We start from the raw sequence: 27,740 nt of genomic DNA on the forward strand, positions 1-27,740 counted from the left end.
TACGACACAGAAATTTTATTTTTATACACAAGGTAACTAACACCCAAAAATCTAATTCTGGCTGAAGTTGACCACAAGCTTACAGAGGATGTAGAAAATGACGCCAATGTGAGTGGTACAAAGGTTGCTATTGGCTCAAAAGTACTCAAACAAACCAGAAAAGTAAGCATTCTTAGCTAATAGAGATAAAGCATATTCTAAATATCAATAAATATCTTCCTGCCTAAGTTTCTTAAACTGCTCACCAAAAGAGAACAAGAAATTCGACGTGAAGTGGTAACATAAGTGATAGTAGATTATGTACAGTTACCAGACCTAACACATAACACAACTCGGGCACCATAAACGGTACTAAAAATGCAGTAGAAGTCACCATTATTTGAACATGAAACAGTTGTATGTACAAAAGGACAATGGTGTTAAAAAAGCACAATAAAGTGACCTGTACAATCAATGTTTGGTCTTTAAGAGCAGGGGAACAAAAGAACTTTGCTCAATAGTTTGTTGAAAGATGTTTTTGGATACGTACCCCTAAAAAGTCCTCAATCCATCTCTTAGAGGACTGAGGACAGAGGACTGTACATTTTGAACCTGAACAACATTATTGCGAGGAAATAATTCAGCAATTTTCAGACAGATGTTTTGGTAACTTCACATAATTCTGCTATAGTCATTTCGTTTGTTCATCTTTGTACGAATGAATGAATTAAAATAGTTCCTGAAAGGGGTTCATAATTTTAAAAAAAATTGATTTGGAATAAATGTCTAAATATTTTCTCCTCAACCCTTCTGACTAATCAGATGTCAGGCCAGCCTGGACTTCCAATATGTCTTTGGTATGAACACAAAAGAGCACTTTGTTATGAGACTAGGTGAAGTACAATGCATACTAGCATGTGCTAGGCAAGATGATGCCTTACATCATCCTTATATAGAGCTCAGACACCAGACTAGGGCATCATGCCTTCCAGAAGTGCACGGCTGCTCAAATACATTACACTCAAAGACCATCAAGCAGAAATTCACTGAACAGCTTGTACAAGGTTGAATTATAAAGCCAACAGACCTGTAACGTTAATGATGTCATGCTTTGTTTCCATGTGCGCTGTCCTATGGCAGTGAGATGGGATGCGATGTACTAAGTCTCCCTAAGAAAGTGCACACGTTAACAAAGTGTGAGGGCACACGGTGCCACTGCAGAGATGGCTCATTCTGCTCGCCAAACTACACTGTGTACCACAGTTTCATTGGGGCTGGCCGATTCCGACTCGATCTGCTTCACGTCACTAGGCATTCCAAGTCAGCCAACACCTTGGGGACAAATAACTTCCAATGCTAACCAAACCGTTCAATATATTATGTGCAATATGTATTGTTCCACAAATTTGGTGCGAATGTCATTCAATGACATGTTGTCTCTGAACTGCAAAAAAGCAGAAAACCACTGCTCCGGGCCCTGGAGTTGTGCTCTGACGGAAACCAAAATGGCCTCTTGTGCTAATCAGCAGGCAGGATCAGGGACGAGCACCAGACAGAGAGAGAAAGAGAGAGAGTTGACACTGCATCCCGTAGAGGTGGTGCTTGTGAGAGTTTCGGGGGGAGGGAGTAGAGTAGACATGATGTCGGGAGCTATCAGCTAGAAGCGGCTTCTGTGTGAAGTCTTGGCTGCTTAGCTGGCGGTTCGCTGTCGTCACCTGGCTGCAAAGACAAACATGTTATGAATGTAAATAACGGGCCAATCATCAATGGGGGCATCCTTGCTTAATCTTGGTTGTAATATTAATTTTTTTTACACCTGTACATTGCACTGGCTTTTTCCTAATAAAATCAGTGACTAACATGTAACAAGTCTGTGATTTAATTGCTTGTCTTTTTGGAAAAAATAAATTTGGCATCTTTTTGCATCATTGTCTTGAATATCCCTTTCTTGGACTGATAGCTTCGAGTTCAAGTGCACCCTCACTGGTGAAAGAAAGACAGACTGGTAAGAACTTCCCCTCCCAGGTTCTTACATGCGTTTAAACGTGCACGCCTATGCAGTGAGTTCGTACCACAGGTCAATTTCATTTAAAAACAGGCCCTCTTCCATTCCCGCTTGGAGCAGATATTAGGGTTGTTTAATTGACATCAATTGATTTAAAGCACTGATTGGTCTTCAATGATAATAAGAAGGCACATGAATCCGTACAGGAGCAGAGATCAGGTGCATTGATAAATCTTACAATAAACAACCGCATTTCTTTTTAAAACGATCAAAAGCGCTGTATGAATTTCAATATTTAATATGCTTCCATTTCACTATTCCCATGGTTGTTAATTTCCATCTCAACAGTTGGAGCTACTGAAACTCGTTTTTTTATCAAAGGTATGACAACTTGGAAAGTACTGACAATGAGAAAGTTTGTTGGAACAAACCTGAACTACAAACTGCCACAATGCACTGGCTGAAACCTGCCTAGTATCGTCTATATACGTGATCCTTCTTGGAATCACAGTACTTGTGACTATTAATAGTCCCATGGTGTATCTAATTTTGGAATGCACGGCATATTTTCTGTATACATGAACAGTGCGTGCCAGGCCTACTGCACGTGGCACTGTCAGGATTCTACAGAAACTGTATCAGCCGCTGTTACAAACAGGCAAGTGATCTTGCACATGCATTGTGAGGACTCAAAATTTGTTCTTCAGTCACTGTAATGACTAAGCCATACTTTGCGAGTGAAATTTGAATAAAATCTGGTACACTAAGTTATCTGAATGCACCAATCGGAATTCCCCAGACTGAAGACACTGTTGCTATACCTCGTGATTCGGTGCCAGCTTGTGCATAGCGACCACCACCTCCCGAATGGACTGGTTCCTTTGTGCCTTTCTTGTCCATTGAAAAAAGTGTACTGAGGCAAGGCATCTTTTACGTAACTAAGGAAAAGCTAGTCCCCAAATCACAAGGTATAGCAACAGTGTTTTCCAATTGAGATGTTTATGTGTATTTAAAGAACTCGGTGTACCCGATTTTAACCATATTTAACTTGCAAAAGACCTATTCTTTCGATCTCGACATTGTGTGATATTTTATACTTTTCTTCAATGTATAAAATACATAAACGAGTGGTCCTTGTTCAAACTAGCCCCAATATGCCCTTTCTGTTTCATTGACTAGCAATAATTATCATCCGTTTAAGTCCAACATGGAAAACTTACTTTTCCAGATGAGGGTGCACTGGCGCTTGAGGTCTTGGAACTGGAGTCCTTAGATTCCAACAGAGAGGCCTGTTCATGAGGTTGACTGGTTGTGTCGTCTTTTTTCAAGTTACCAAAGTTTCGATGCTCTCCACCTGAAACATTATATCCACGGTAAGTTTCCTTTCCAATGACAAGTCAAATGTAAGCAGACGGAGGAGGACCTTAGGCTAACATTTCCAAGTTGTTGCAATATGAACATGCCCACCCTGAATAATACAAGTTTGGATAAAAGCATAATTCAAAAGTCTGGTTTTAATTTTGAGTAGAAACTCTCCCCCTCATCCAAGAAATTGAACATGATTAAAATGTTTCGCAGCAGGGCAACTTCTTGTGAAATCAAGGGTAAGCATATTGTGCAGCTAAGGCAAATGTTGCCGGTGCAAGGCTTACGCATGGTCTGAGGTAATGCCGCGCTTTGTGAAATCCACTACGGATCAAGCTTAGCCCACTTACTCTCGCTGATGCCCGTTGTGCTGCTTCTGTCGTCATTGTCGCTGCTGTAGGTGGAGTCCATGGTTGAGTCCATGGTGGAATCGTCGTGGCTCAGAGCTGATGATGGAGCTAGGGAGAAAAACATTCCAGACAGTTTCCTCTACCGTTACTGTGAGCTTACCAGCAGCGATGCTTTGAACCTATAGCATCAATTTCATCCTCACTTGCTACAAAAATGCATTTCGACTAAGTTCTACTTGTCTGGGTGTCAAATCCCTTCCGAAATATAACTTCAGCAGATTATCCAGATATTCATAGATAATACAGTGTGGAAACTGTATATCAATGACCAACTTGACCCCTTCCATCTGAGTTTTTGTTGAGTCATTGTTAGTTGACCCCAAGTCAACAAGAATCAGGTCAAGTCACAAGCAATATGCGTAAACTGCCACACAAAAAAATTTCATTGTGTTTTTTTAATGTGATCCGTTGGGGCGGTCTGACTCTTTCATTGACTCTGCTTTCACTGAATCTGAAAAAAAAAATGGGCCCAGGCAACTATTAAAAACACGACTCTTTAAACATGTTAAAATGAGTGCAAGTATGTGTCCAACGTTTGGACATTTCAAGAAATTTATTTCAGTCTATGCATTCCGATACACAAATTTACTGATTTTAGAGCATGGAAGTGATGTCAAAGTAAATGCAGGTAGAGGTTTGAAGTTGCACCCGCTTGAGTCAGTCAATGAGCAAAACCTCCAGGCAGATGTTGGACAGACCCGGGGGTTGTTTTTTTAAAAGTAAGATTTGAAGTTTTACATGGTGGAAGTTACATCTTTAGGACTGCGGGTACATCATGGAGTCAGTCTCTTTTGGAAGAGGTGTGGTTCTCAGAAAAACCAGTTTGAGTGTTAACTCGACGTTTCGGCCAGGATGCTCTGGCCGTCCTCAGGAGAGTGTGCCGCGAATCCCATTCCACGCTCCATCGCTTCCGGATTACCTTTATAACCCACCTCTCCACTCGAGTCTGGCACACTCTCCCGAGGATGGTCAGAGCATCCTGGCTGAAACGTTGAGTTAACACTCACCGGCTCTTCTAAGAACCGCACGTCTTCCAAAAGGTGTACCGGTGAGGCCTACATCTCAGTTTTGTTTTTTAGATGGAACTGGACTTACTCAGTCTGGCATCCTCTATCAGGGCAGTGACGTCCCTGTGCCTGAGGGGTTCTTGCCCAAGCTGCTGGCTGTCCCCTTGCCCCGGGGTTCCCTGCTTGCTTGAATCTGCCAAAGAAAGCCGCACAGGGATTGAACAATGAGAAAGTAGTTACTCTTGCCATTAAGGGTGGAATGCTTACACGTTTAAACAAAAGAAGTTGCAAATCTGTTAAAAGAGTTCCCCAAACGTTTAAACGGAACCATCCCTTTTAGAGGTTTGACATTTTGATTGATACAATCTGCTATTCATTTGTATTGTAAACGATGCCCGTAAAATGTAGAACACTTTACAGCCCGACCATACCAAAGGAATTCATACCATGAATACGGGTGTTTCATAACAGTGCGTCACCAAGAGTTTGCAGTGCTTTGGCCAATCAGAATAAGCAAAACACTGCTCTGTCATTTGAAAGCATGATGTGCAAAACTATGTCAACAATATGTACATGATGTGTTGAAAAAACCCTGCTCCACGCAACATATGCTTAAACCCAGTGGTTTCAGTTACAATCAATGTAACAAATAACTTGTATGAACAGGAGTGAGGTATATGTAAATCTCTACTCTGTGACATACGGCGTACAAGTACGTCATCATTGCACCAATTTTGTTCCAATCCACCTGAAACACCGAAGCGAGAAAGACACTAAGGTAAAACATGTTTGTTATACTTGCCATTCTTTTTTGTTTGAATCAAATCATTGCAGGTTGTCATTGCAAATATATTTAACAATAAACAAACTCCATGTATAATTTTTGTATATCATACAAGCTCTGCTTTACCAGTGTCTCCGGTCTGCTTTCCCAGGTCAGTGACCTCTGACCCTGACCCCAATCCCTCGGGGTTGTTTTCCTTGTTGGCATCGGCTGACTGCTCGTTTTTCTTCTGTTCATCTTCTTTCTCCTTGCCTTTGGTTTCCACAACCGGTACCCACTTGAAGATCTTTATTGATGTGTCTCCGATGGTGACCCACTTTTTCTCCCTGAAGAGAAGTTTAATAGATCCACATCATGTATGACGTAGGTCTAGATAATCAAATCGGGACAACTCGCACCTGAGACTACTACTGAAGTTAAATGTAAGTGATAATTTTTGCTCTTGAATGGTCATTTTGATTTTTAAACTGTTTAGCAAATTCACCAGGAAAACCAATTTTATCGTAAGGAATCTTTCATGGGCATGAGATTAACCTGAAATTGGCAACCCCGGACTGTTATCTGGTCATTTACTGTAAATGCTTATTTTCTGCATCAAGTGACAAGTACATGTATCAATTCCGATTCAAATGTGACAACATCATATTCTTTTAGAGCGGTTCTCAAGAGTTCATCTCAAACCCATTTCCTTTGGTACTGGACTGGAAATAGGGTTTCAATGAACTCTTGCATTTTGTTCTGGAAAATATCAGAACGTGAGTGAAATTATTCAATAAATGGCGCTAAGAAAGCGGAGAGGCTAAGGATCATCTCTGTGTGCAAAAGAAATTGCGCCCACGATGATAAGTAGGTGCGCCGAAAATTTTCAGTAGGCCCTACGCCGACTCGAAATTGCGTATACGGATGTGTGGCTAAGGATGGAGCGGGAGTGAGAGTCCATGCCACACTAGTGTAGTACTAGTAGTACTAGTACTAGTAGTAGTAGCAGTGGGGCTAATTACACTGCAGCTGACCTGTAAAAACAACGTGAAATTTTGAGTAAAAGGCTGGTTTCTTACCATTTCCGGACCTTATCAATGGCTTGCATAACACGTTTTATTTCATCCTTGGCACGGCTACGGGTTTCGGCCCGAGCTGATCGAGATGAACCCATCATTTTAAGCAAATCTTTCAGAAACACTGCCTTCCCGGCCAGCCAGCCACAAAGAAATTTACAGGAGGTTTGGTAACTTATACACAACACTGAAAAGATACGAACTCCATCAGGTTTGTTGGCACCCGACTAGATGGTGCGATATCTGCTTGTTAAAATATAATTGTGTAGGAGCATAGACACGTAGTTTACGGGTATATTTGAAACTAGAAATTTAGAAAAAAAAGCTTTAAAAAATAGCATTCACAGTACTTAGAAAGATTTTATATTGATGATATTTGGCTACAGAAATTAAATATATTGCTCAACTTTAGTAAATTGATGAGAGGAGTACGAACCTCAGTCTTGTGCCCACCCTTTTGAAATTTATGGATTGTTCCAGAATGCAGTTTGATTCCCTGCTCAGATCAGGTTGATGTACGTACACTTTGGATCGGTCCAGTCTACTTCAGATTTTAGCGCGGAATTCGATATTTTCGCGTACGGTCTCGCCCCAGCGTCTTCCCCGTTATAAAATTTGTCGTATTTGAAGACACTGCCAGTGAGATACGCGGAACATCTAGCCATTATATTATTACAGGTCAGTGATTAAAATACAAGGATGTGCCCCTCTATTCATTTTTATAAACAAAACAATCGGCCTTATTTGCCAATTTCTGACAGTCATTGACAGTGACACCGAGCACATGCTGAGCAGCTGAGTGACAGTTCATGCAGGTCTTCCATATTGAATCGAAAACGAGATTAACTTTTTATTTTGTCACCCAAGCCTGAAAGTGGAACTTAAATAAAATTTGACCTTCAGATGAATGTCATTTATGCTGATAAACAATTGTAATTTTGTGATTCACCCTACCTAAATGTTTTAAGCCACATAATAAAAAAGTGTAGCATGTGAGGTACGCACCATGAATCACAAAAAGATTACAAAGATTAGGCTAACACAGTTACATTCATTGAACATGTTGAATAGGATAGATTCAGGAACCATGATAAAAAATGGCATCCTTGTAACTACATGTGTAAGGGACCTGTTTGTTTCATACGGATCTGGATCTCAACCAGTGATCCCAATGCTGGTTTGCATCATCCATTTGGCGGAATCTGGTGTTAGGTACAGACATAACGTCTGTCGTTTCTTTTTTGGTTGTAGCCAAACATGCCAAACACTGCTAGTTTTCTCACTTGAAGTACAGTTGTACATCACAAATTTCCCCCAATCCTTGAATTGTGGAGATACCGTTTCAAATAAACTCTTCAAGAATAGTCAATACATGTAGATAAGAAGACCATGTATGCGAGTTGAAACTTTTCATGGTGGAGGTAGCAAGTAAACTATGCTCTTTCTGTCATCAGGAGACTGACGCTGTCACTAGACCCTCTGCAGTCTCCTGACGACGGACAGAGCATACTGTCCGAAACGTTGAGTGCCACCGATTCTTTTTAGAACCTCACAAAAGAGATTTATATCCATGGTGCTACCGCAAACCTATCAAGACTGTGTATGTTGATTAACCCGTTGATTTATTTTCACCACTGACAGTTTGATATGCATAATAACTTGTTTTTCGAGGGAATTGTTGAATTACACCATGTTAGAGGACTGAGGGAGGGACACATTGCATGTAATAATAATAATAATAATAATAATAATTTATTCTTAAAATAGCATTTTCCATAAAATATCTCAAAACGCTTTACAAGAAAAACACATTAATTATAAAATGCTTTAAAAAATGGGATTAATTAAAAACTTGTAGTTCAAGTGTGCCAAGTTAGGGGATACTCACCTGAACTAAATTTCAGGACACTTAAGTTGTTTTACAAAGGTTCTATGGAATGTATCATGAAGGTAATTCTGGTTGTACACGTAGTTGCTCTTCAGGTCCTGTCGGTGCGGGGGACTTGGACATTTTTCTTTGTTTACTGATTGCATTTTTCTCCTACACGTAAGTTTGGACGAGCTGGGGACCACAATGAAGCAAGACATGCCGGTCGCTCGCCGCCAGTCGGACCGGCAGCAGTATCGATTTCTCTTATCCGGCTTTCCAGATCATGAGAAAATGACCTTGGCTGACAGCATCTCCAGACTTGGTGGGAGATACCTGGACTCAAAGGTATACATGTATGTCTGTGTGTACAGGGATATGCAGATCAAGGCAAGCAAAAAAAGTAACAGATATGTTATCCTGTAAACTTCATACAAATCAAATTCCACCATTCATATTTTCATTGTTTTTTAACAGAAATTGGGCACTGTGTGTTTTAACATGATGAAGATCAACAAATCCCAGGTACCATTTAGAGTTTCCTATCTTTATGACTAATAAGGCAATCCTCTTTCTGACCAGATGTTCGTGCCTGAATGCACCCATGTTGTCAGCGTGCGACCAATGAGAAGCGAGAAATACTTGTGTGGCTGTGCGGCAGGTAAGTCTCTCGCTAGTTTCCATTTTAACAAACAGACGCTGTTTGCTTCGAATAGTTTCCCTAGTCCCTAAGGTGTAAACGACATGGAAAACAGAAATTGGTGAATCCTGTTGTATTCGGCAGTCAGTAGCTGTAGCCTGTACTGCCACTTCTAAGAGCCAGCTCTGAGATGATCTGAGATAGTCGTCTTAAACACTGGCACTGTTGATTCGCCAGGTGTTTGTTGGACTCAAGACCCTAAGGCTGCTTGGTCTTGGGATGGTCAACCCCGCTGTTGGATTATTTCTCTCAGGTCTTTCACTTTGACAGTTGTACGGATAGAGCATTGTTTTGCCTACCTAGGTTTCTGGCCAAAATGAAACTTTTTTTGTGGTAGATTTTTTTTTACTGGGTATACGTAGTTATAACGATTATTGCTGTTAAGTATCTTATATCATTCCACGCAGACTGACACGAAAGCATTCTTTGGACAAAACAATTTCTCCTATTTTTTTGTGGGCAAATGATTGAAATGAAAATCTGTGCTTTATTTTCTGAAAGGTTAATTGAGAATTTGGTGGGAAGGTTTAAAATAGTGACAATTCCAAATGGAACTGGGAACCTATCCCTTTCAGTTGGATATCAAGGACTGGGTGTCTGTTTCCTCGTCACAGTGCTATGTAGTTTCTATACAGTCACTGTTTAAGAATTTTTATTCATTTTGCCCTATGGTCGAATAAGGAAGTTTTTTTGTCTACTCCCAGGTAAGTGGATCGTTACCCCTGAGTATATCAAGGCAAGCTTGGCGGCCGGCCAGTGGTTGGAAGAGGAACCTTACATCTGGGGCAACGACAAGCTGGCAGACAGTGACGAGCCCTTCTCATCAATGGCCTGGGCCCCCAAGCGATGGCGCACTCACATCCAGCAGACCAACCGATGGGCGTTCTCGGGATGGACCGTCATCATCCTGGTGACAAGCAACAACAACAGGCCGGCTGTGTACAAAAGGTACCAGTTGGCCCTTGAAAAAACTCGTCGGTACTGAGCAGAAGTTATGAGGGCACTCCGTAATTGTCATGGTCTCACCGTCTAAGCATGTGAAACTTCTGCGAAACCAAACTATGAAGGCTTTGATGAATGGTCTCGTTTAGAATGAGGTAGAATGTGAGTAATTGATGCCTGTTGAAGCCTTTTGAACAATCATGTCAAAAAGTAACTGTATAAATTTCCTGTGTTCAGGGCGATCGGCAGTGCAGATGTGAAGCAATTTCAGTGCAAAGAAATTGAAAGAAAGATTAAGGCAAAATTTGCAGGACTTGAATTGCTCTTCAGTATTGTAAAAGGACTGTGCATATACATGACGTGACGTTGCAAATTCACCTTTGTGTTCACATTTGGCAGGAATAAGAATTTACTTTCACTTCGGAAAATGGAGTTTCCCAAAGAGTTTCCCTCTTTGGAAAGTTGGTTTTCTAAATTCTTCACTGTTTAATTTAATCTCAAAAGTTGCTGATTTTCTTGACTCACAATGTTTGCTTTCTCAGGTTGATTGAGTGTGGTGGGGGCGTGGTCTTATCCCAGAGGCTGCCCATCAAAGAACCGGACAATCTTGCCAAATTGCTGACCTATGCTTTTGTGGACAAGTGTTTTGAGGAGAAAGTGCGCCCCCTACGGGAGAGAAGAGTCCCATGCTTGGCCCCAGAATTTATTGCCGAATTTTTGTTTGAGGTGAAGATTTTGTACTAGCCTCAAGAAATGTTGATTTTGAATATCATATCATTGTATGAATTTATCTTTGAGCTGATTGCTGGTCTTTAAAATGTTCATCCGGTTTGACGTTTTGTTAGATAAAGTTCTGTTTGTCTGTTTGTTCTGTACAGTATGTCCGTAAAGTGTTTTGAACTTTATGCCACTGAGTTTCACATCAAAACAACATTGAACAGTGTACTATCAATCAAACTTATCAGTTTGAACTTCACAAAAAGCTCCGTTTGGGGCATGCGACAGTTTTGAAAGATAGGTGCGCCGTCGAAGTCCTCAAGCAAAACGGGCAGCTTAGATATTTTACCTTTGTTTCCAGGAGGCACCAAATCAGGAGAAGTTTGACATTGCAGTCTACAAGCCTGAGGCAAAGAAGAAGTCCTCGTCAGAAAACGGTACGTCGAGGGGAGCAGACATCGCCAGATCGTCACAAGGTGAATGCACTGAAGTGGTTGGCACAGCTGAAGTTAGGGGTCAGCCATTTCTTTCCCTCATCGTATTCACGAGCGTACAAATCATACGCTGGCGGAAGGGAGGGAGGTTAAGGGGTTGGTTACTTTTTAAGAAATGTAAAAAATATGATAATTCCTTGCACAGAAATTTCTTCTTCGTTTGGACACTCTTCAAGACGAGGACAGGTACAAAATATAGTGTCTGCTTTGGCTTGCTTGCTCACTCGTGAAAATCGAGAAAAATGGATGACCCTCTCATCCACATGATGTGTTCAATGTGTGGTATCAGACACAAAGTTTTCAAAAATCCCTCATCTTTCTTTTGTGTCATTGATCAAAATCTTAGCGATTGAAATTGGGCGAGGATTGAATTTTGGGTTGCACGAGGAAACTGGGTATTAACTTCAAAAGAAACTTGGAAAGCGTGTATTCTTTAACATCTGTTTGTTTTGGGGGATGGTGTTACTTTTTTGGGGGGGGCATCACTTTTTTTTGGGTGTCGCTTTTTTTTTCGGCGATGCCCTGCTCCCCAAATTGTGACACTCTTCCAATAATTGTGACGGTGACAGAAAAAGGGGACGCCTAAAACAATTGTGACGCTCAGCCAAAACATGTGACGTCAAAAGCCAAAAAAGTGATGCCAAGAACAGAGTGATGCTTAGAGAAATTAGGCTGTTGGAATGTCATGTTCAGGGCACCCTGTCAGTCACACTTCATCTACATTTTCTCTTCCAGCAGCATCAGCTGTCAAGACCTCGAAAAAAGGCAAGAACCAAAGGTCGCAGAAAGTGCCCCTGAGCCAGGTGTCTTCATCTTCGGAATCGCTGGTGTTTACCGGGTCGTCTCAGCTGAGCCAGCACCAGAGCCAGTCCTCTCAATCAGCAGGTAGTCCGTCGGTGGCCATTGCGAGGCGCCAGTCGACGGTGACCAAGTCACCCCTGACCCAGTTGACACTGACCCAGGCCGGTCTGACTAAGACAAACCGGACCTCTGCAAGTACGGCGCCTTCTCCGGGGAGTACGCCGTGGACCTGGGTGGACGCTAAAGTCAATGCAAACGCGGCCGTCAAGAGGAAGCTGAAGTTTACATCCAGCCAGGTGCAGCAGACGGTAGCCGAACTGAAGAGGAAGGTACAAAAATGGCAGAGATTTACCTCAAAATGATGAATCTTATTCTACAGTCTAAACATGTTAGGTTCAGTTGTGATGTAAGTGCTGTAAAATATGTGACTCGCTCTGAGAAAAGGTGATATAAGTTGCAAAAAAAAAGAAATCAATTTATATACATGACTGGAAAGCCCTCGTTGTAAGCTTTCATTTGGTATATGATAGAGCTCCGTAGCCTTTCCCGTTCCGAAGTTATGACACATTTGCATATTAATTAGTTCCAGGCAATTGAAATTGCAAAACCGAGAAAACAGGCTTTGAAATATCTGGCTCTAATGTGGGTTGTAGGCATTTAAATCTTACTTAGCAACCAACATGCTCTTGTGTTACAACTACCTTCAAAATTCGCACAAGGACTAAGGAATTAGTATTTTCAATGATTTTGTCGGAAAAAGGAATTTTGGAATCCAACGTCGAGCGGGTCATTGCTCGTAAATGCATGGTGCGACTTATAACACCTTTTCCTGGAGCAGGCCACATAACTAAAAGAAACTGCGAGGTGATGTGAAGTGTATACGCACAGCGCATTACTGAATTTGTACATCCATCAGGCCTGTAAATCCTGTCTGCACAGTCCCATTTCTTCCTGTCAGTTATATGATTTCTCTTTACTCTGTTTCAACTGTGCTGTCCTGTTGATATAGCATCATTAGAAGACAGAGTGAGGACTTGCTTTAAAATGGTCCTTAGACATTTTCTGGAAATGCAGTTATCAAATAAATTTTCTCCTTCAGATTAGCATTTTCATTAGCAAGTTTCAAAGTGTAAATGTCACTGCTAATCTCTCAAAGTGTTATTTTCTTCTGCCTTGCTCCTAGTGTTCCTTAGTACCTAGCTTTGGTTGAAAGTTATAATGTAGAAACAAAGTGAAATAAAAACATCATAAAGCCACCATCTTTGCACGTGTTATGAAAATCCACGTGGGTCAACAAAAATATTAGTTTGTTTCCACCCCGCAGCCGACCATGCTCAGATTTAGCCAACCAAGTTTAGACCATGGTGTACTTAGGTGGCTTGTATTTATTAATCGAATGTCACTCCCCTTGAGACCACAAACCACTGTTGTGGGAACCACCTGTTGTCAGCCCTCAGCCCACATGTAAAGTCGTTCACAGTTGACAATTTGCTGATGAAAGGTGGCGCACATGTACATGTTATAAGTGGTTACGTCGTCAGCATGTTCGTACCTTGTCCTTACCTTGTCCTGGATGAGTTTTGAGATGGTGCCACAGACATATTTTGAATTTGCAGTTTCATTTTTTTTTTCGTAGCACGCAGAAGGCCACTACTCCCGCGTGCCCTACTGGATGCAAGTGCAGCCTCCAAAATATCAGGTCAGTTTACTTTTACCGTAAGTCCGTGTTCCCTTTTTAGGCTAAGTTGCTCCTTGGGAGAAAAAAAACCTTTCTGGATGTTTATAGAATGATAGGTTGTTTCCCTGTTTCTACCCAACTGATGCCACATGCAAAATGGTCTGGCAAAATGAGAAGTGGTATGCTGAAGCCTTGTGCCTTCGAATATCTACGACCATTTCGGTAGACTGTTGGTTGCAGAAACCCTGTGTATTGTTCAGACATGGCTCTGATGGCTTCAGCTATAGGGAAGTACATGACATAAATAGGAATATTTATGGGCCTAATGAGCCGCGATAATTATGATCTAGGTGCTCGCAGCAAACCAACTCGATATATGGGCTAGAGAACGAGATAAATTGCCTTTGTAAATCCACATTGCCTTTCAAGCTGTTTATTTTTTCCTTATTTCAGGATGAAAGTGTGGTTGCCAGGCCTTTCCCGGAAGTAGTGAGCAGCCTCATGGTGGCTTACTTTGAGGAGGACTTCTGGCTGAAGGGGGTGCACAGCGTCCACGCCCACCTGTCGGCCAAGAGGTACCCGCCGTCCTCTCTGATGCACATCATCATGAGCAAGATTCTGGAGGTGAGACAAGGGCATGTGTTTCTGGCTGGTTGGTTGACCTACTTAACGCTGACTGACCAATAGAATATGCACATCAAATATGTAACTTTTCGTTTGATTAGCTGATTTCATAATTTTGTACTTAACGTGTATACAGTCCTTTCCCAATTGATAATCAGTGCACTGTGTCTTAGGATGCCTAAAAGTCCTTCTGTTTTCGACCTGTTTTTGTAGTTTCATGCCCTTGCATGCATTCTTGTCCTCAACAGAAACTGAGAATGCAAAATGTTACCAAATTACGATGGAAATTTGACAAGTGTGTTTCCTAAGTTGCTAAAACGCAATTCAAAATGTTCAAGTGAACCTTGCAACCATGATCTTCCTGACTCTACAATTTTAACAAAGTCTGCTGGAAGATGATGTTTAGCTATTCTTTAATCCTGATCCTCTTGCAAAAAAAAAGCTGGGGACGGTGGAGGAAAAAATCTGTTTGTTTTAAATTGATATGACTGATCTGTTCTCGATGAAGGGCTGTGACAATGTGGCGTGTTCCTTAAAGTCCGGAAAATACCTTAAATCCTAAAGGCAATTGGCCGGCACCAAATGGTCAACCTTTGTCTCCCATTGGCTCATGGAGTAGACATTTACATATAATCTTAATACTTCCCTATAGCTTGTATGGCCAGCCTTTGTTTCGTCACAGGGGTTAACATGGTTAAATACAAAAATCAGATGGTCCAGTTTGTCCATAAAGAGCTAAGGGAGCAATGCCATTAATTTTTCTTAGAGCCACTTTTTGTGCAAGTTTAAACCCGTCTTCAATAGACTTATACCACAATAAATTGTTTAACGAATTTGAAATCTTCAATATTGAAGTACAGAAAAATCTGGTAATTTGTTGAGCAAAGATCAATGCAACAATGATGTTCGGTGCCTCGATTGCATCACAGTTTTGCTCATGAATATGCAAATCCATATAAGCATAGAACCAAAAAGATTCCAAAATACAGATAACTAGCGAAGTAAAAATAAGGTGAATTGAAATACAAAGAGGCAATATCAAGGATTTTAGTAAAATATTCCTATTAAACATGTATGGTCCCCTTACTGACCTTTTAATGGTCCAAGTTTAAACCTATTAGATCCTTTAAACCTTACCAGGAGGTTTGAATGATTACAGGAAGATAAAAACCAGTCACTGGTCATATATGGCTTTTCTGTGCCTTAACTTCCAATTAAGTACAACATATGTAGTGTTTGTCAACCTTGAGAACATTGAAAGGTTTACTGGTGTTATGGAAGGCTGTTCCCCACGCAGTTGCCTTCCCGGCATCATACTCAGCCACTGTGTGTTTCTTGTCCCCCAGTCCACGGACGCTGCCTTCAAGAACCATGCCGTCCACGTCCTGAAGGCTGTGCTGTGCATCCACCGGCCCGTGACCCCTGAGATGTCAGGCGTCTACTTGCAGTCATTCATGCCTGCCACCGACGGCTCGTTCGGGCTGGAGAGCGACGACCCGATTGACACGCCATGGGATTTCATTGGCAGTGTCATCAGGTACCACACTGAATGTAATCTGCACTCCGTTCTCCAGTCGGGCCATTTCCTAATGGGGCATATTTTTAGTGTGGCTTCAGTTGTACATGCCACGGCTCAGGTTTTAGCCACAGTGCCCAAACGTTTTGCCTGAGGTCCATTCAAGAGACCGTATTCTTGGTGTCCCCAGTCATTTTCCTGAACGTACAGTATTAATTTGATACCCGTAATGGGGCGGCACCAGGTGATTTGGGGGGTTGGAATGAAATCGTAGTATATAGTCTGGTTCTTTGACTTTAACGTTTTCAAATAAATACATTACGTGGGGAATACGACTGAAATTGGGGACACCGCGAATACGGTCCATTGCGAAAGACTGTTTTAACACGGAATTTCTCATTACTCAAACGCAAGAACATATAAACTTCAATATGCACTCCTCCACCAAATATAAGACTACAAAATCATCTGGAAAAAAGGAATGCTTGTCAATATGTTGATGCTGACCATGTCTCATTGCTGCCAACCAAGATATGGCCCTTCCAATCCAGGTTACGTCTCGGTGGTGCACTGGGCTCAATGCCTAAGGCAAGAGACGGTGCTCTTTCACCAAGTAACAATTTCCCTTGGGTTGGCCCATGTGCTCCTATGCACATGTCTGGCATGAAATATGCAAGAGTGCATAATTCCACAAATCTTTGCCGCGTACATGTGTTCACTGGACACAGCAGCAGTTGCATGCAGTTACCTTCTAAGCCTTTTTTTTCCCTGGTGAGGGAGGGCTTGCTGAGAAAGTCAGTCTCATTCAGTTACAGAGCTGGTAATTGAAGCTTACCTCTTTCACTTTGAAAACAAATTGGCGTCTCCTTCAGGAGATCTCTGCAGAGGTCGGGAAGCGACGTGAATGACGATGCTGATCTACCTGCCTCCCACTCAGCTGCCTTGAGGAACAGTGCCGAGATGCTGTTGGGCTACATAGTGGCTTTACTAGAGCAAGATTACCAGGCCTTCACATACAGGTTTGGGCAAAAGATAAAAGCCAACACTAAAACCAACACATCACAACCACCACCAAAAAAAACCCAACCACCAAAACCACAGCTATGACCACAACCAAAACCACAACCATGACCACAACCAAAACCACAACCAAAACCACAACCAAAACCACAACCATGACCACAACCAAAACCACAACCATGACCACAACCAAAACCACAACCATGACCACAACCAAAACCACAGCAATGACCACAACCATGACCACAACCAAAACCACAACCATGACCACAACCAAAACCACAACCATGACCACAACCAAAACCACAACCATGACCACAACCAAAACCACAGCCATCACCACAACCAAAACCACAACCATGACCACAACCAAAACCACAACCATGACCAAAACCACAACCATGACCACAGCCATGACCACCACCAAAACCACAGCCATGACCACAACCAAAACCACCTCTTAGTGTTTTACATTTTGGTTTTTGCCATTCTTTGTATTCCTCATGTTCCTTTCCTCATTCCATGAAAATTCTGGGAAACAAAGTAGCTGTAAATATAAATGGCTGAAAAATTCAAACCCTTGAAAATACTTATAATCTGTCATCTGGACTGTCTCCGTTTTTTCCTTCTCTGATATCAAGGGAAGAGAATACCTCCCACAAGCGCAAGCCTCGTCGCTGCATGTTATCCGGCATCCTATGGCCCAACCACCGCATCAAGGCGTTCTCCCCACTCGTCAGGCAGTTGATCACCTTCTTGCTCCGAGGTGTGGCAGTGGTGGAAGAGACGCCGGATATGGTGAGTCGAGCTGCCACTGGAAATGACAAGAAACTGCACCTAAAGGGAGAAATAAATAAAAAAGAAGTTTGCGAGGATGTTGTGATGTCGTGATATGTGTTCATAATGAGGCGCTCACATTCCTTTCTGCTTTCTGCTTATTCCTGTGGAGGTTCCAAAACTCTGAATTTTCCTCAAAATGCTCTTTTAATAGTATGGTCCTCTGTTGTGAACAAGACAACCATATTATTTTCCAATTTTCACACATCTTTGAAGGGTTCTTACATTTGCTCGTAGAAACAAACACAAAATCTTGAATAAAAGCCAGAGGGCCTGCTTTGATCAAAACTTTGAACCCACTGACGTTCACATTTTGTTTCGGGTCACTCCAATCACTTTGATATCTCTAAGGCATGGTGCATTTCCAGTTCCTGCGGTTTTGTACACGTAGTTGTAGAACACAGTTCAGGAGTGTAGGAGATGTGGATTCTTTTCCCCTACCCCCCCCAGAAGTTTGACAGGGAGCTGTTTTTATTTCTGTACTTGCAGTACCCCTGCCTGAGGATGATTGTGACATTGGTTGAGATAGCCGCTGAGTGTTGCAGGATATTTACGAGGGACAGCGACATTCTGGGAACCCTGCAGTGTGGTGCCCATCAAGACTTAGCTGTGGAGATTGCTTCCATGGCGATGCAAGGTAGGATAAACTTACCACCAAGGCGCATATAATTGGAAAGAGCAAAGAATATACACTCATGTACCTCAGACAGTCTCCCTATTCAACGCATAATGTGACCGTGTATTAACATTTGATAATGTCCACTGTGTAAAAACTCTGGCACCTGGATACAAGACAGTTTTAATCCATTCCTATTGGTCAAGAGACTGTGTGCGCCATGGCACAAAGGACTTGTCACGCGTGGGCCAAATCCACACAAGGAGATTCTTCTGGACTACTTGCACTAGGAGTATACCATAAAATGGTCGGGGGTGTTCAGGAAAATGGAAGTAAAAATCTAGAACAAAATCGTTGGAAATCTGCCATATATTGATTTCTTTTTACTCCTTGAATGAAAACAGGTATTTATGAATGGGATTAAAAATGTGCTTAGCCGGTCTTAACTAACATTTGAGACCGGCTCAGGAGAATGAATGCTGATAATGCCCTTGCCTGCGGCTCAGGCATTAGCCATGTCCATTCTCCTGAGCCGGTTTGAAACGCATTAATATTAGCCAAGCACATGTTTATTCCTGTATTAACTTGTTCATATTTTAACACAAATTCTTGCTGTAGTCTTATTTAAAGCCTATCCTAATTCCACAGACGGACTTGCAGACAGAACAGAGTCACTGAACATCCTGCTGTCCCTGCTGCGACCTGATTGGCTGAAGCTGAAGGTGACGGAAAGCCTGTTCAGCGTCTACAACGACAGCTTGGTGCTAGATGAGAACCGAAGTGTTGCCGGCAAGCCCTTGTCACTCAAAAAAGTGGTCAGTGCTATTAGCTTAGAAATAACAAGTTTTCAGTAAAATAAAAAATGTAACATTAACTTGTTGCCATGGCAATGCAGTGTTTGATCCATCAGCGGCAACGGTGAACTTAAAAAAAAAAGGCCAGCTTATTCGTGTTGAATGTATGTTATTGTTGTTATAGATTAAGGAAGCATTTGCTAAAGAAGCCTTTACAAGCATATTCAGCATTTGTTTGAAAAAGGAAATTATCTAGAATTGTTTAAGGTGAAAATTGAAACTTTTTTATGGGATGGAATTTAACATCGTATTTACTTGAGGACTGCATTGATATTTTTACTACCTGTAGGCTTTTGTTCTTGTTAGTTTCAACATTTCTTTTACTCTTCATCTGAAAGCTTTGTCATTCTTTCAAGTCATTGATCTTTATAATCGTCATTCTTAGAACCCAAGACAGTTTTCTTCTCCATTACTTTCCATGACAGGTCAACTACTACTTTTATCTCATACCCCCAACGGCAAAGCGCACGCTCTCCAATGTGACACCGGATGATGAGGAAGACGTCACAACAAACCCCAGGAAGAAGAAGCGGCAGGACAAATCCACCGCTGTCCCCCTGAAGACCCTCGCGTAAGTTTGTGGTTTGAATTCAGGAAACGGAAAATGCCATCAAGAATGGTTCATATCTGTCAGGAATGCAATGAGTTGCCATCACAGACGAGCCGCGTTTTTGAAAAGGAGTGTTCGAAAAGGACTGCTAGCATTTCACAATGTAGACAGTGTCTAAGTTGGAAAATTGACGCCTTTTGAATTGTGACCAGCGTTGAATAGAAACATAACACTTCATGCACAGATTCTGTATTTTCATTGGTTCAAGGCGCTACATGTGACACTTGCTGATTTTGCTATTTTTGTGCCGGCATTCTCACGAAACTGAATCATTCAGCTCCATTCTGTAGAGTGCCAAAGTTTGACACTGTTTTGAACCTGGAACAAATGGAGTACGACCACATGTTGGTTCATGAACTGGCTCTTGTGCCAGTGTTTTCTCACACTCATAATTGTGCACATGACATATTCACTTTGGTACTCTATCACCGTAGCAACAAGTGTGGAGCCAGTGACAATGAAACTATGAATGATGTCCTCACGTTTTGACACATAACATAAACCTTGACTCTTAACAAAGCTTCTCACTACATGTGTAATGGAAAAAGGAATAATGAGCAGTGGTCCTGATTTTCTTTGGTTCCCAGGACAAGCAATAACATTGGTAAGAATCGGCAACTCTCCAATGAGAAAGCAGCGATGACCAACGGCAAAGTGAACCGCAGGAACATGAGAGGTAAAAGACTGCGGCCATTAATTTTTGGCCATCGCCGTGGGCCCGATGGAACTGAAAGCGGATACAGAGATGTACAGTAGTTTGGATGGAATACAGAATTTAGGGGCGTGGTCATCATGGGCTGGTGGAAAAATAGAAAAATTAAAGAGAAAAATAAGGGAGAGGGGATTTTAAAATCACCAAGTTACTTTGAAGTAGCGTAGAATTGACCCTCCCACTGGTGGTGGTCAGGGACCACATAGTCATGTGTACTCCTGGGAAAGTAAGTTGCCCTGGAAGGTCGTGGAAAATTGGGGAAACTAGGATGCCATGGAAACCTGTTGTCAGAGGAAGAAAGTCACGGGAATCTATACAATGCAAGGGTTTATTATGGGCTGGAGGCTGCCCCTGACGTGATGAACGGAATAATGATAAATTTGCAGGCTACATCCTTGTTGGTCTATGGCAGTGTCTCCAAACAACGTTTCTCTGCAGGCTGATGTTAAATATCACGGAAATGGTCATATTTTAGTTCTGGAGAGTCCTGAAAAAGTCATTGAATTTGCTTTCTAGATTTCTGTGGGAACCCTGATGGTTTGTCAGTTTGCGACTGGGGTTTTTTCCCCCTTGGAAAGAGCTTTGCTCCCTTCCCAGTGATGCCAATGCTTAGTGGTTTTACTTGAACCAATCTTCTCGCACAGTGCTTAATCATTTGATCCGCAGGAGAGACCCCACTGCACATGGCTTGCATCAAGAATGACCCGGCCAAAGTCCGAGAGCTGTTGGCCTGTTCGACCATCCAGGTCAACATGAAGGACTATGCCGGGTGGACGGCACTCCACGAAGCGGCCAATCACGGACACCTGGACTGCGTCAAGGAACTGCTCAAGTACAGGCCCAAGCAGAAAATCACGGCTTACTTTGCGTCAGGTGAGGATTCGGCTCTCTTCGCCCAGGTGCGGTCTCAGAGACCTCGTCATATAAATACCACCGAGACCATCATTGTATCTCTTAACCACTTGCTGCCGGTTTTAATTTGAAGTTGGCAAGACGAATTCCCGGGAAATTTTCAAGATTTTCTGTTTTCAGAATTCTTCAAAATTAATATGACAGACAACATCTACATGTATTTATGCCTGAGTATTTCAGCCGGGCCTGCTGCCTTGTAAAGAGAGCCCAGATTGTGTGGTGTTACATAATTTCTTTTGTTCCCGAAACTGGCTCGGGATATCAAGATAAGAGAAAACTACACTGTAGGCACAAGCCATAGCAATAATTGCTATTCATACTGAACATGTTTTAAAAAATGGCATTCATAAATGCCTAAGACAGTTTAGCAATTCTTATTGGTCAAGAGCCTGTCATGTGGCTGGTCTCAAATGGCTGATAAAGGACTAGCTGGCTATAATGTGCCACCTTGGGCAGTATAGACCACGTGCGTGCCAATCTCTTATAAGGAGAATGACTACTTCAGACAGGAACATACCATTACAGTGGAACACCGCTATAGCGAACATGACGGGGTCCATGCTAAATGTTTGGTACAGCGGTCATTCGGTATAGCGAAATTAACTCCCGCACATTCCGTTGCCATGTTGAATAGCACCGTCTCTTGTCTAACTGAAGTGCACCCTCTTGTGATACTATGATTTGCTGCTTTCGTAATGTTTTGCCGTTGCATTCACGTTTGAGGTTTCTAGAAATGTATATGTTTAATGTTTTTTGTTTTTTATTAAATCTTGAGTTACAAAATTGATATTTAGTTTATCCTAAAAGTTGTGAAGCTACTGCTCAGGATCGATCTCTGATGCATGCTGTGGTGAATCTCGGTTGATTTGCAACTGCATAATGTTCAGAAGGTTTTGCGCAAAAATTATTGGGAGCCGAGGACGATGTTCGGTACAGCCAAACGTTCAGTATAGCGGTGTTCGGTATAGCGACGTTCCAAGAGGTTGGGGGGGGGCGAATAATGGGCACCTTTCGTTTTCACAGTTACAGCACTCAACAAATTTCAAGGCCTTTCTCCAGGGGTTTGAGAGTTCAGCATTTTTGGTTGAGTTCAGCTTTTCTCTATTTAAGTTTTTACCCCAAATTTCAACTGTTTGAATTTCAGGTAGTTGGTAGTTGCTTCAGCTTCCTTGTATGTGTGGCCACTCACACCCATGTTTTCCTCAATATTTTACTCTATAAAAGTCTTGTTAAATTTTGACTTGGTATAAGTGTAATGATTGTGAGTTGAACGCCTCGTTGAATTTCATAATGCTGGCAAATCCTGATTTGAAAACTCAGCAGAGATTTATCATTATTTTTCCTGATTTCAAGACTTTTCAGCCACTCTCTTTAAAAGTCTTGAAAATCTTGAGTTGGAGACGTAAAGGTTGATATTGAACACAAAAATGGGTCATTTAAGGGATGTGTTTAAGCAAACACAGATTTATACCATAGATCCTACAGTGCTGTGGGCCCTCCAAAACCCTCTGGTGATCATTTCGTTTATGTTTCATCTTTCCTCCGATATCACCCTCGACTCAGGCCAGATCTGTCACATTTTGCAAGAATTTCATGTTCTTTAAAGATTTCTACTGACAGTTGCTGCGGGTGCACCTCTTGTTTTGGTCAGGTAATCACAAGAAATGTCAGGACTCCTTGGACCTTGTAGCAGCTCCTGCCGAGTGTGGGACCACGCCCCTGCATGATGCTGTTAACAATGGTCACAGGGAGGTAGCCAGACTGCTAGTACAGGCTGGGGGTAAGGCTGTTGTTTGATGCCATTTTATGATCAGCCAACAATGCAAGCGTCAATACGGGCTATTCACAATAGTGCGCCTCCAAGAGTTTGTAACGCGTTGACCAATCACAGTGCACAAAATCTGTTGACCCTTTCCAAACGCGCATTGGGTCGACAGATTTCACACATTGATTGGTCAAAGCGTTGCAAACTCTTGAAGGCGCACTGTTGTGAAACGCCCGTATTACAGGGTGATTATAAGTGACGATGAAGAAGACAATAAAGGAATGTTCAGTTTATGAGGAGGGAGGGAAAACCCTGAGAAATATTCCAGGGAAATCCCTCAGAGTCAGGTAGGCACTGGAAACCTAAATCCACATGCTGACCAGGACAGGATTTGATCGTAGTGTTGCAGCGATGGAAGGCTATACTTTCAAGCTATTAGGAGAGTCCTTTGTAAGGAATTTCAGATTACTTCTTTGACAGACCATTGATTTCTGCCTGAATTGTGGAAATGCATATGTATTGATTGTGAAAAAGCTTACAAAATTGTCTCATAATTTTATTACTCAACCTGTTTTGCTGCCCTTTTGCTAAGGGTTTTCATTGAGATAGATAGCAGTGTTATAAAGTTCTGCATCTTTTCATTGGGCAGACACGAAGAAACTTAAAAGGAAAACCCCTTTTTCTAAACCACAGGGCTTTTTTCAGTTCAACGGTTAGCACCAGACCATTTCTCATTACAAAATTTCATTACCGCCAATTCAACACTTTGTTTTCTTTGCATTCCAATTATTTTGTTCCAGGCAAAGCAGTCTTGATGGCAAGGAACAAGGCTGGACTGACGCCACTGGACATTGCCGAGGATGAGCCAATGAAGCGTGCCTTGGAACTTTCCGGTACGGATGCCATTAAAAGTAAGCGCAACGATAATTGCTGCAAAGAGAATGCCTCCATATGTAGGTGTTCCCCCCCCCCCAATTTTACATCCGTCTGAAGAGGGTTCATACTTTGCATACACACAAAACAAGGAATTTCAGGGTTGACTACTGCTTGATGATGTGCTGTTTTAACCATGAATAATTTCTACCTCATATTGTGTGCAGTATAAACCACTCTTAAGATGCCAAATATCGCCTCTGGGGATAGGGGGTTTTAACTTCCCTTAACTGCATCTAAAATCTTCCCACATTACCCCCTTCCTCACTTCCACCCCCCACCCACCATTTCCCCTGCTTCCCAATTTGTTTGCCCGAGTTTCACATTTTCATAATGAATTTCTTGGACTTAAGGTATATTTAAAAAAAAAATGGATCCCAGAATCCCAATTTATTTTCAAAAGGACACAGACAGATGGGTCTCCTGATCTGACAGAAAGTAAATCTGAAATAAGGCATAACCCAGAACGTCTACATCCACATGTAGCTTCAAAATCAGATCTTGTCTTTAAAGCTGGCTGCTTTAAGGGTTTTTTGCCATCAAATTTATGATCTTCTTGTTCGAGTTAAAGTGAGATACGAGAAAGTACGACTTGCTTTAAAGGAACCTGACTGTTCAAACATCATGTCTAGTGATGGTAACAATTTGAGCATGATACACGTGAATCTACGTACTGAGGTACCTCTAGTTCACTTGTCGGTATTGAAAAATGCGCTCACGTTTATATTTCAGATTCTGAAGGCCAGACACACGATCAAGCCCGGCCACGTACTCCCTCCAAACGTCAGTGCAAGGACTTGCCGAACCCCTCACCGACAGAGGAGGTGTATGTCCAGGTTCTGGGTACCATGCAAAACCCTAAGGTGTACGTAACGGCGGAGAAGTGTGAGCAGTACTGCGTGCTAGTCTGCCACCTTCTGCAGGCGTGCCTGCGGACCCACAAGCTGGTGGCCATCAAAGCTGGTCTGGATCACCGCCGTCGCTTGACTGACGGCTCCGATGGCACGACTCGGCAGTTTCAGTATGAGATGACCGCGCAGCCTTCTCCTGGAAAACCGCATGATGTGGGCTCACAGTCACTATGTTCTCAGGACCCATCTGAGTCGGGGTGCCTGCTGATGGACGACCTGACGGAGATGAGTAACCTTGAAAGTCACCTGGCCGGCTTCGTTCACCACCTCGGCCGCATCGGTCCGTGGGTTGGAACCCAACGCAGCAACGTCTGTGAAAAAGTTATTTATGACATGAAAGTTTTGGTTGAGACATGTCTGTAATTATGTATTGTACCCTTGCTTCTTCTCACAAGAAGGAAACTTGTGAACCAGTCTAAAGAATGATGACTGAGTCACATGTCCCCACAGCTGCAACAAAACTACTACTTGATGAAAATAAAGGTACTGAGGACTACTAAATTCAAGTAATCCACTCTCATCCGTCACATCTAGATCTCCAGTGCTTAGGTATTAGTAGTAGTTCATTGGAAAAGTACATGTACACTCTTTGGCAAAATCAGGAAGATAAACGGTGACATAAGGAAGACCAACATTGCAGACAGTGAACGACTTTTTGTGCTGGATGAACCAATGTAAAAAAGAAAAGCTGGAATAACGTCTTAAGGAGCCCTGAATAAACTACCTAAAAGATGTATTTTTGGTGCAGATGTTAGTATCCACTGTTAACTATATTGTTATATAAATCAATAAAAACTGCTAAGAATATAGATAATCTCTGCATTCAAACAATAGATACTTTTTAAAATTGAAATTATGACTGGGGCCTACTATTTTAAGTATAATGAACATTGAAATTTGGTTTGGACATGTTTTTCTGGAAGAATATATTGATTTTATTGTATAAATCAAGTTTTTTGTTTTATTTATATTTTCCAATCATGTCTTTCTGTGGTCATTATGGAATTTGTGCTACCGTTGTTTTGGACAAATGTTTTACCTGATGTAAATTGTCAGTATTTTTATCCTCTTTTGGTAAAGTCAAATACCAAGCAGTGATTATAATGTGGCTTATTAGATAGTGCATCTGATCTTTGGAGTTGTTCAGAAAGAGGTGTTGTGTCATGCTATATCTCGGAAGGGTCCTCTAACAAAATGAAAACAGTTTCACACTATAAGTAGTTCTTGCCCCACAGAAAAAGAGTGCTGCAATGAAAACAAGATACGATTGTAGCAAATAAACATGTTTTATTCTTTAAAAAAACTGCGAGTTAATTTATTTTGCCTTCCATTTTTAAGCGCCTTGAAACCTTAATGCGAAATTTAACCGAAATTGCACATACAAGTATTCAGTGAGTTATGTGCCGTGTGATTTTTATTATGACTTTATATTTTCATTGTATTATAGAGCATTGTGATGTTGCACCATAATTTGGATTGGCCGATGTAGAGAAGTGCTTGAAGGAAAAATGGACACGTGTATTTTTACCTTGAGTGTAACAGAATCACCAGTCTTGTGGATTACGGTGAAACCATCAGGCTATGTCACTAATTTGAAGGTCCACATACTTTGCAGGCATGCAGCTTTTCGTCGGATCAGCCGATTTCCTCATTTTTCATTTCACACTGAGGCCATTGAAAATTGAAAGACACTACAAAGTCTTGTAAAGATTGGAATTTCCTCATGAGTTGTTGAAGTCTAAGTTGCGTGCCTGACTTTGAAGCTGCCCTAATGAAAGCTGACATGTTGAATTCATCATTTACATGTTTGTTGATCATAAATAAGGTGGAAGAATTCAAATCAACAGAATGCATTCATGCATTGTACATGTACAACCGATACAAACAAAATTCAGCACATATGCAGGGTACACACCTAGAGGCATATAACATGTACTGATTGTGCGTGTTGGTTTTTGGTGGATCGGCTTGGATGACGCACTGTTTCAGAATACAGCTGCATTGGACAAACAGCTGTATTAAAGCTGTGTTACATTTCAAGGTTTGGATAGCTTTGTGCACAAACATGAACAGACGTACCCAGTTAAATTGCTTCACTTTTGCACATAGTGAGTTAGGCTAAAACAGAGAACCTGGCCCTGTTTTCACTTAGCTGCAGTGTGCTGTATTTTAAGAGCAGAAATATGCTTAGTACATTTACATACTTAGCAAAATTTATCTGGGAGCCAATCACAAGCAGTATGTATGTTACGTGTACATGTATATGCATTCCGAGTTGGTAATCTAGCTGTTTCTGTCAGGCTCTGCTTTCTGTACAGTATTCATCTTCTCTGTGCTTAAGCAGTCCATGCAATTTACCCTTGAATAAAGTCTAGCCCTTAACTTTTTGTTTTAGCTTTGTTTAGCTATTTTTGAATAAAATACAAGCAGAAAATGTCTGAATTGATTCCATATGAGTGGAGTTACTTGTAAGTTTGTGCCAACACTGAAAAGCCTTAAACACAGCAGGTATGCTGACTACTTCAAGGAAATTTTGTTTGTTTGTGGGGGGGTCAAGAATTTTATTGGTCAAATCATCATCTCTAAATGAACCTTGAAATGCATGCATCAATTGTTGAGTCATCCC

At 41.7% G+C, this 27,740-nt stretch overlaps 3 protein-coding genes across 5 annotated transcripts; 2 read left to right on the forward strand and 1 right to left on the reverse strand.

Moving 5' to 3' along the window:
* LOC110985328 (uncharacterized) lies at positions 1-6,775 on the reverse strand. Its single transcript, XM_022246286.2, has 6 exons — positions 6,609-6,775; positions 5,677-5,876; positions 4,855-4,959; positions 3,700-3,807; positions 3,205-3,338; positions 1-1,698 (listed from the first exon to the last, which is right to left on the reverse strand). The coding sequence occupies exons 1-6, from the start codon at positions 6,704-6,706 to the stop codon at positions 1,633-1,635; spliced, it is 711 nt and encodes a 236-aa protein (XP_022101978.1). The 5' UTR covers positions 6,707-6,775; the 3' UTR covers positions 1-1,632.
* LOC110985327 (SMC5-SMC6 complex localization factor protein 1-like) lies at positions 5,841-27,552 on the forward strand. Of its 3 annotated transcripts, none has more exons than XM_022246283.2 (20): positions 5,841-5,972; positions 8,658-8,820; positions 9,055-9,133; positions 9,877-10,120; positions 10,657-10,840; positions 11,193-11,307; positions 12,061-12,455; positions 13,763-13,825; positions 14,258-14,428; positions 15,775-15,965; positions 16,817-16,963; positions 17,606-17,762; positions 18,291-18,438; positions 19,066-19,232; positions 19,697-19,842; positions 20,469-20,557; positions 21,260-21,466; positions 23,157-23,285; positions 24,071-24,181; positions 24,936-27,552. In XM_022246283.2, exons 2-20 carry the CDS (start codon positions 8,680-8,682, stop codon positions 25,475-25,477), a joined length of 3,426 nt encoding a protein of 1,141 aa, XP_022101975.2. In that variant the 5' UTR covers positions 5,841-5,972; positions 8,658-8,679; the 3' UTR covers positions 25,478-27,552. The 3 variants fall into 3 exon arrangements, with proteins under 3 accessions (XP_022101975.2, XP_022101974.2, XP_022101976.2); XM_022246282.2 differs by lacking the exon at positions 5,841-5,972 and adding an exon at positions 7,107-7,283; XM_022246284.2 differs by lacking the exon at positions 5,841-5,972 and adding an exon at positions 7,107-7,283 and having other exon boundaries at positions 12,064-12,455.
* Positions 16,973-17,590, forward strand: LOC147798033 (uncharacterized). Its single transcript, XM_087141283.1, has one exon. It carries the CDS (start codon positions 17,048-17,050, stop codon positions 17,426-17,428), a length of 381 nt encoding a protein of 126 aa, XP_086997409.1. The 5' UTR covers positions 16,973-17,047; the 3' UTR covers positions 17,429-17,590.
* Positions 27,553-27,740: the final 188 nt, after the last annotated feature.

The sequence above is a fragment of the Acanthaster planci genome, linkage group LG09 (genome assembly GCF_054643075.1).
Source record: "Acanthaster planci isolate LZ-2023a linkage group LG09, COTS_SCS, whole genome shotgun sequence".
NCBI lineage: Eukaryota > Metazoa > Echinodermata > Asteroidea > Valvatida > Acanthasteridae > Acanthaster > Acanthaster planci.

Coding starts and splice junctions, on each gene's coding strand:
- LOC147798033 (XM_087141283.1), top strand. CDS start 17,048: ATGACCACAACCAAAACCACAACCATGACCACAACCAAAACCACAACC.
- LOC110985328 (XM_022246286.2), bottom strand. CDS start 6,706: ATGATGGGTTCATCTCGATCAGCTCGGGCCGAAACCCGTAGCCGTGCC. Junction 3,339..3,699: donor CACAACGGGCATCAGCGAGA/GTAAGTGGGCTA, acceptor ATAATGTTTCAG/GTGGAGAGCATCGAAACTTT. Junction 1,699..3,204: donor GTGCACCCTCATCTGGAAAA/GTAAGTTTTCCA, acceptor TTGTCTTTGCAG/CCAGGTGACGACAGCGAACC.
- LOC110985327 (XM_022246283.2), top strand. CDS start 8,680: ATGAAGCAAGACATGCCGGTCGCTCGCCGCCAGTCGGACCGGCAGCAG. Junction 16,964..17,605: donor TACCAGGCCTTCACATACAG/GTTTGGGCAAAA, acceptor TCTGATATCAAG/GGAAGAGAATACCTCCCACA. Junction 19,843..20,468: donor GTCCCCCTGAAGACCCTCGC/GTAAGTTTGTGG, acceptor TTTGGTTCCCAG/GACAAGCAATAACATTGGTA.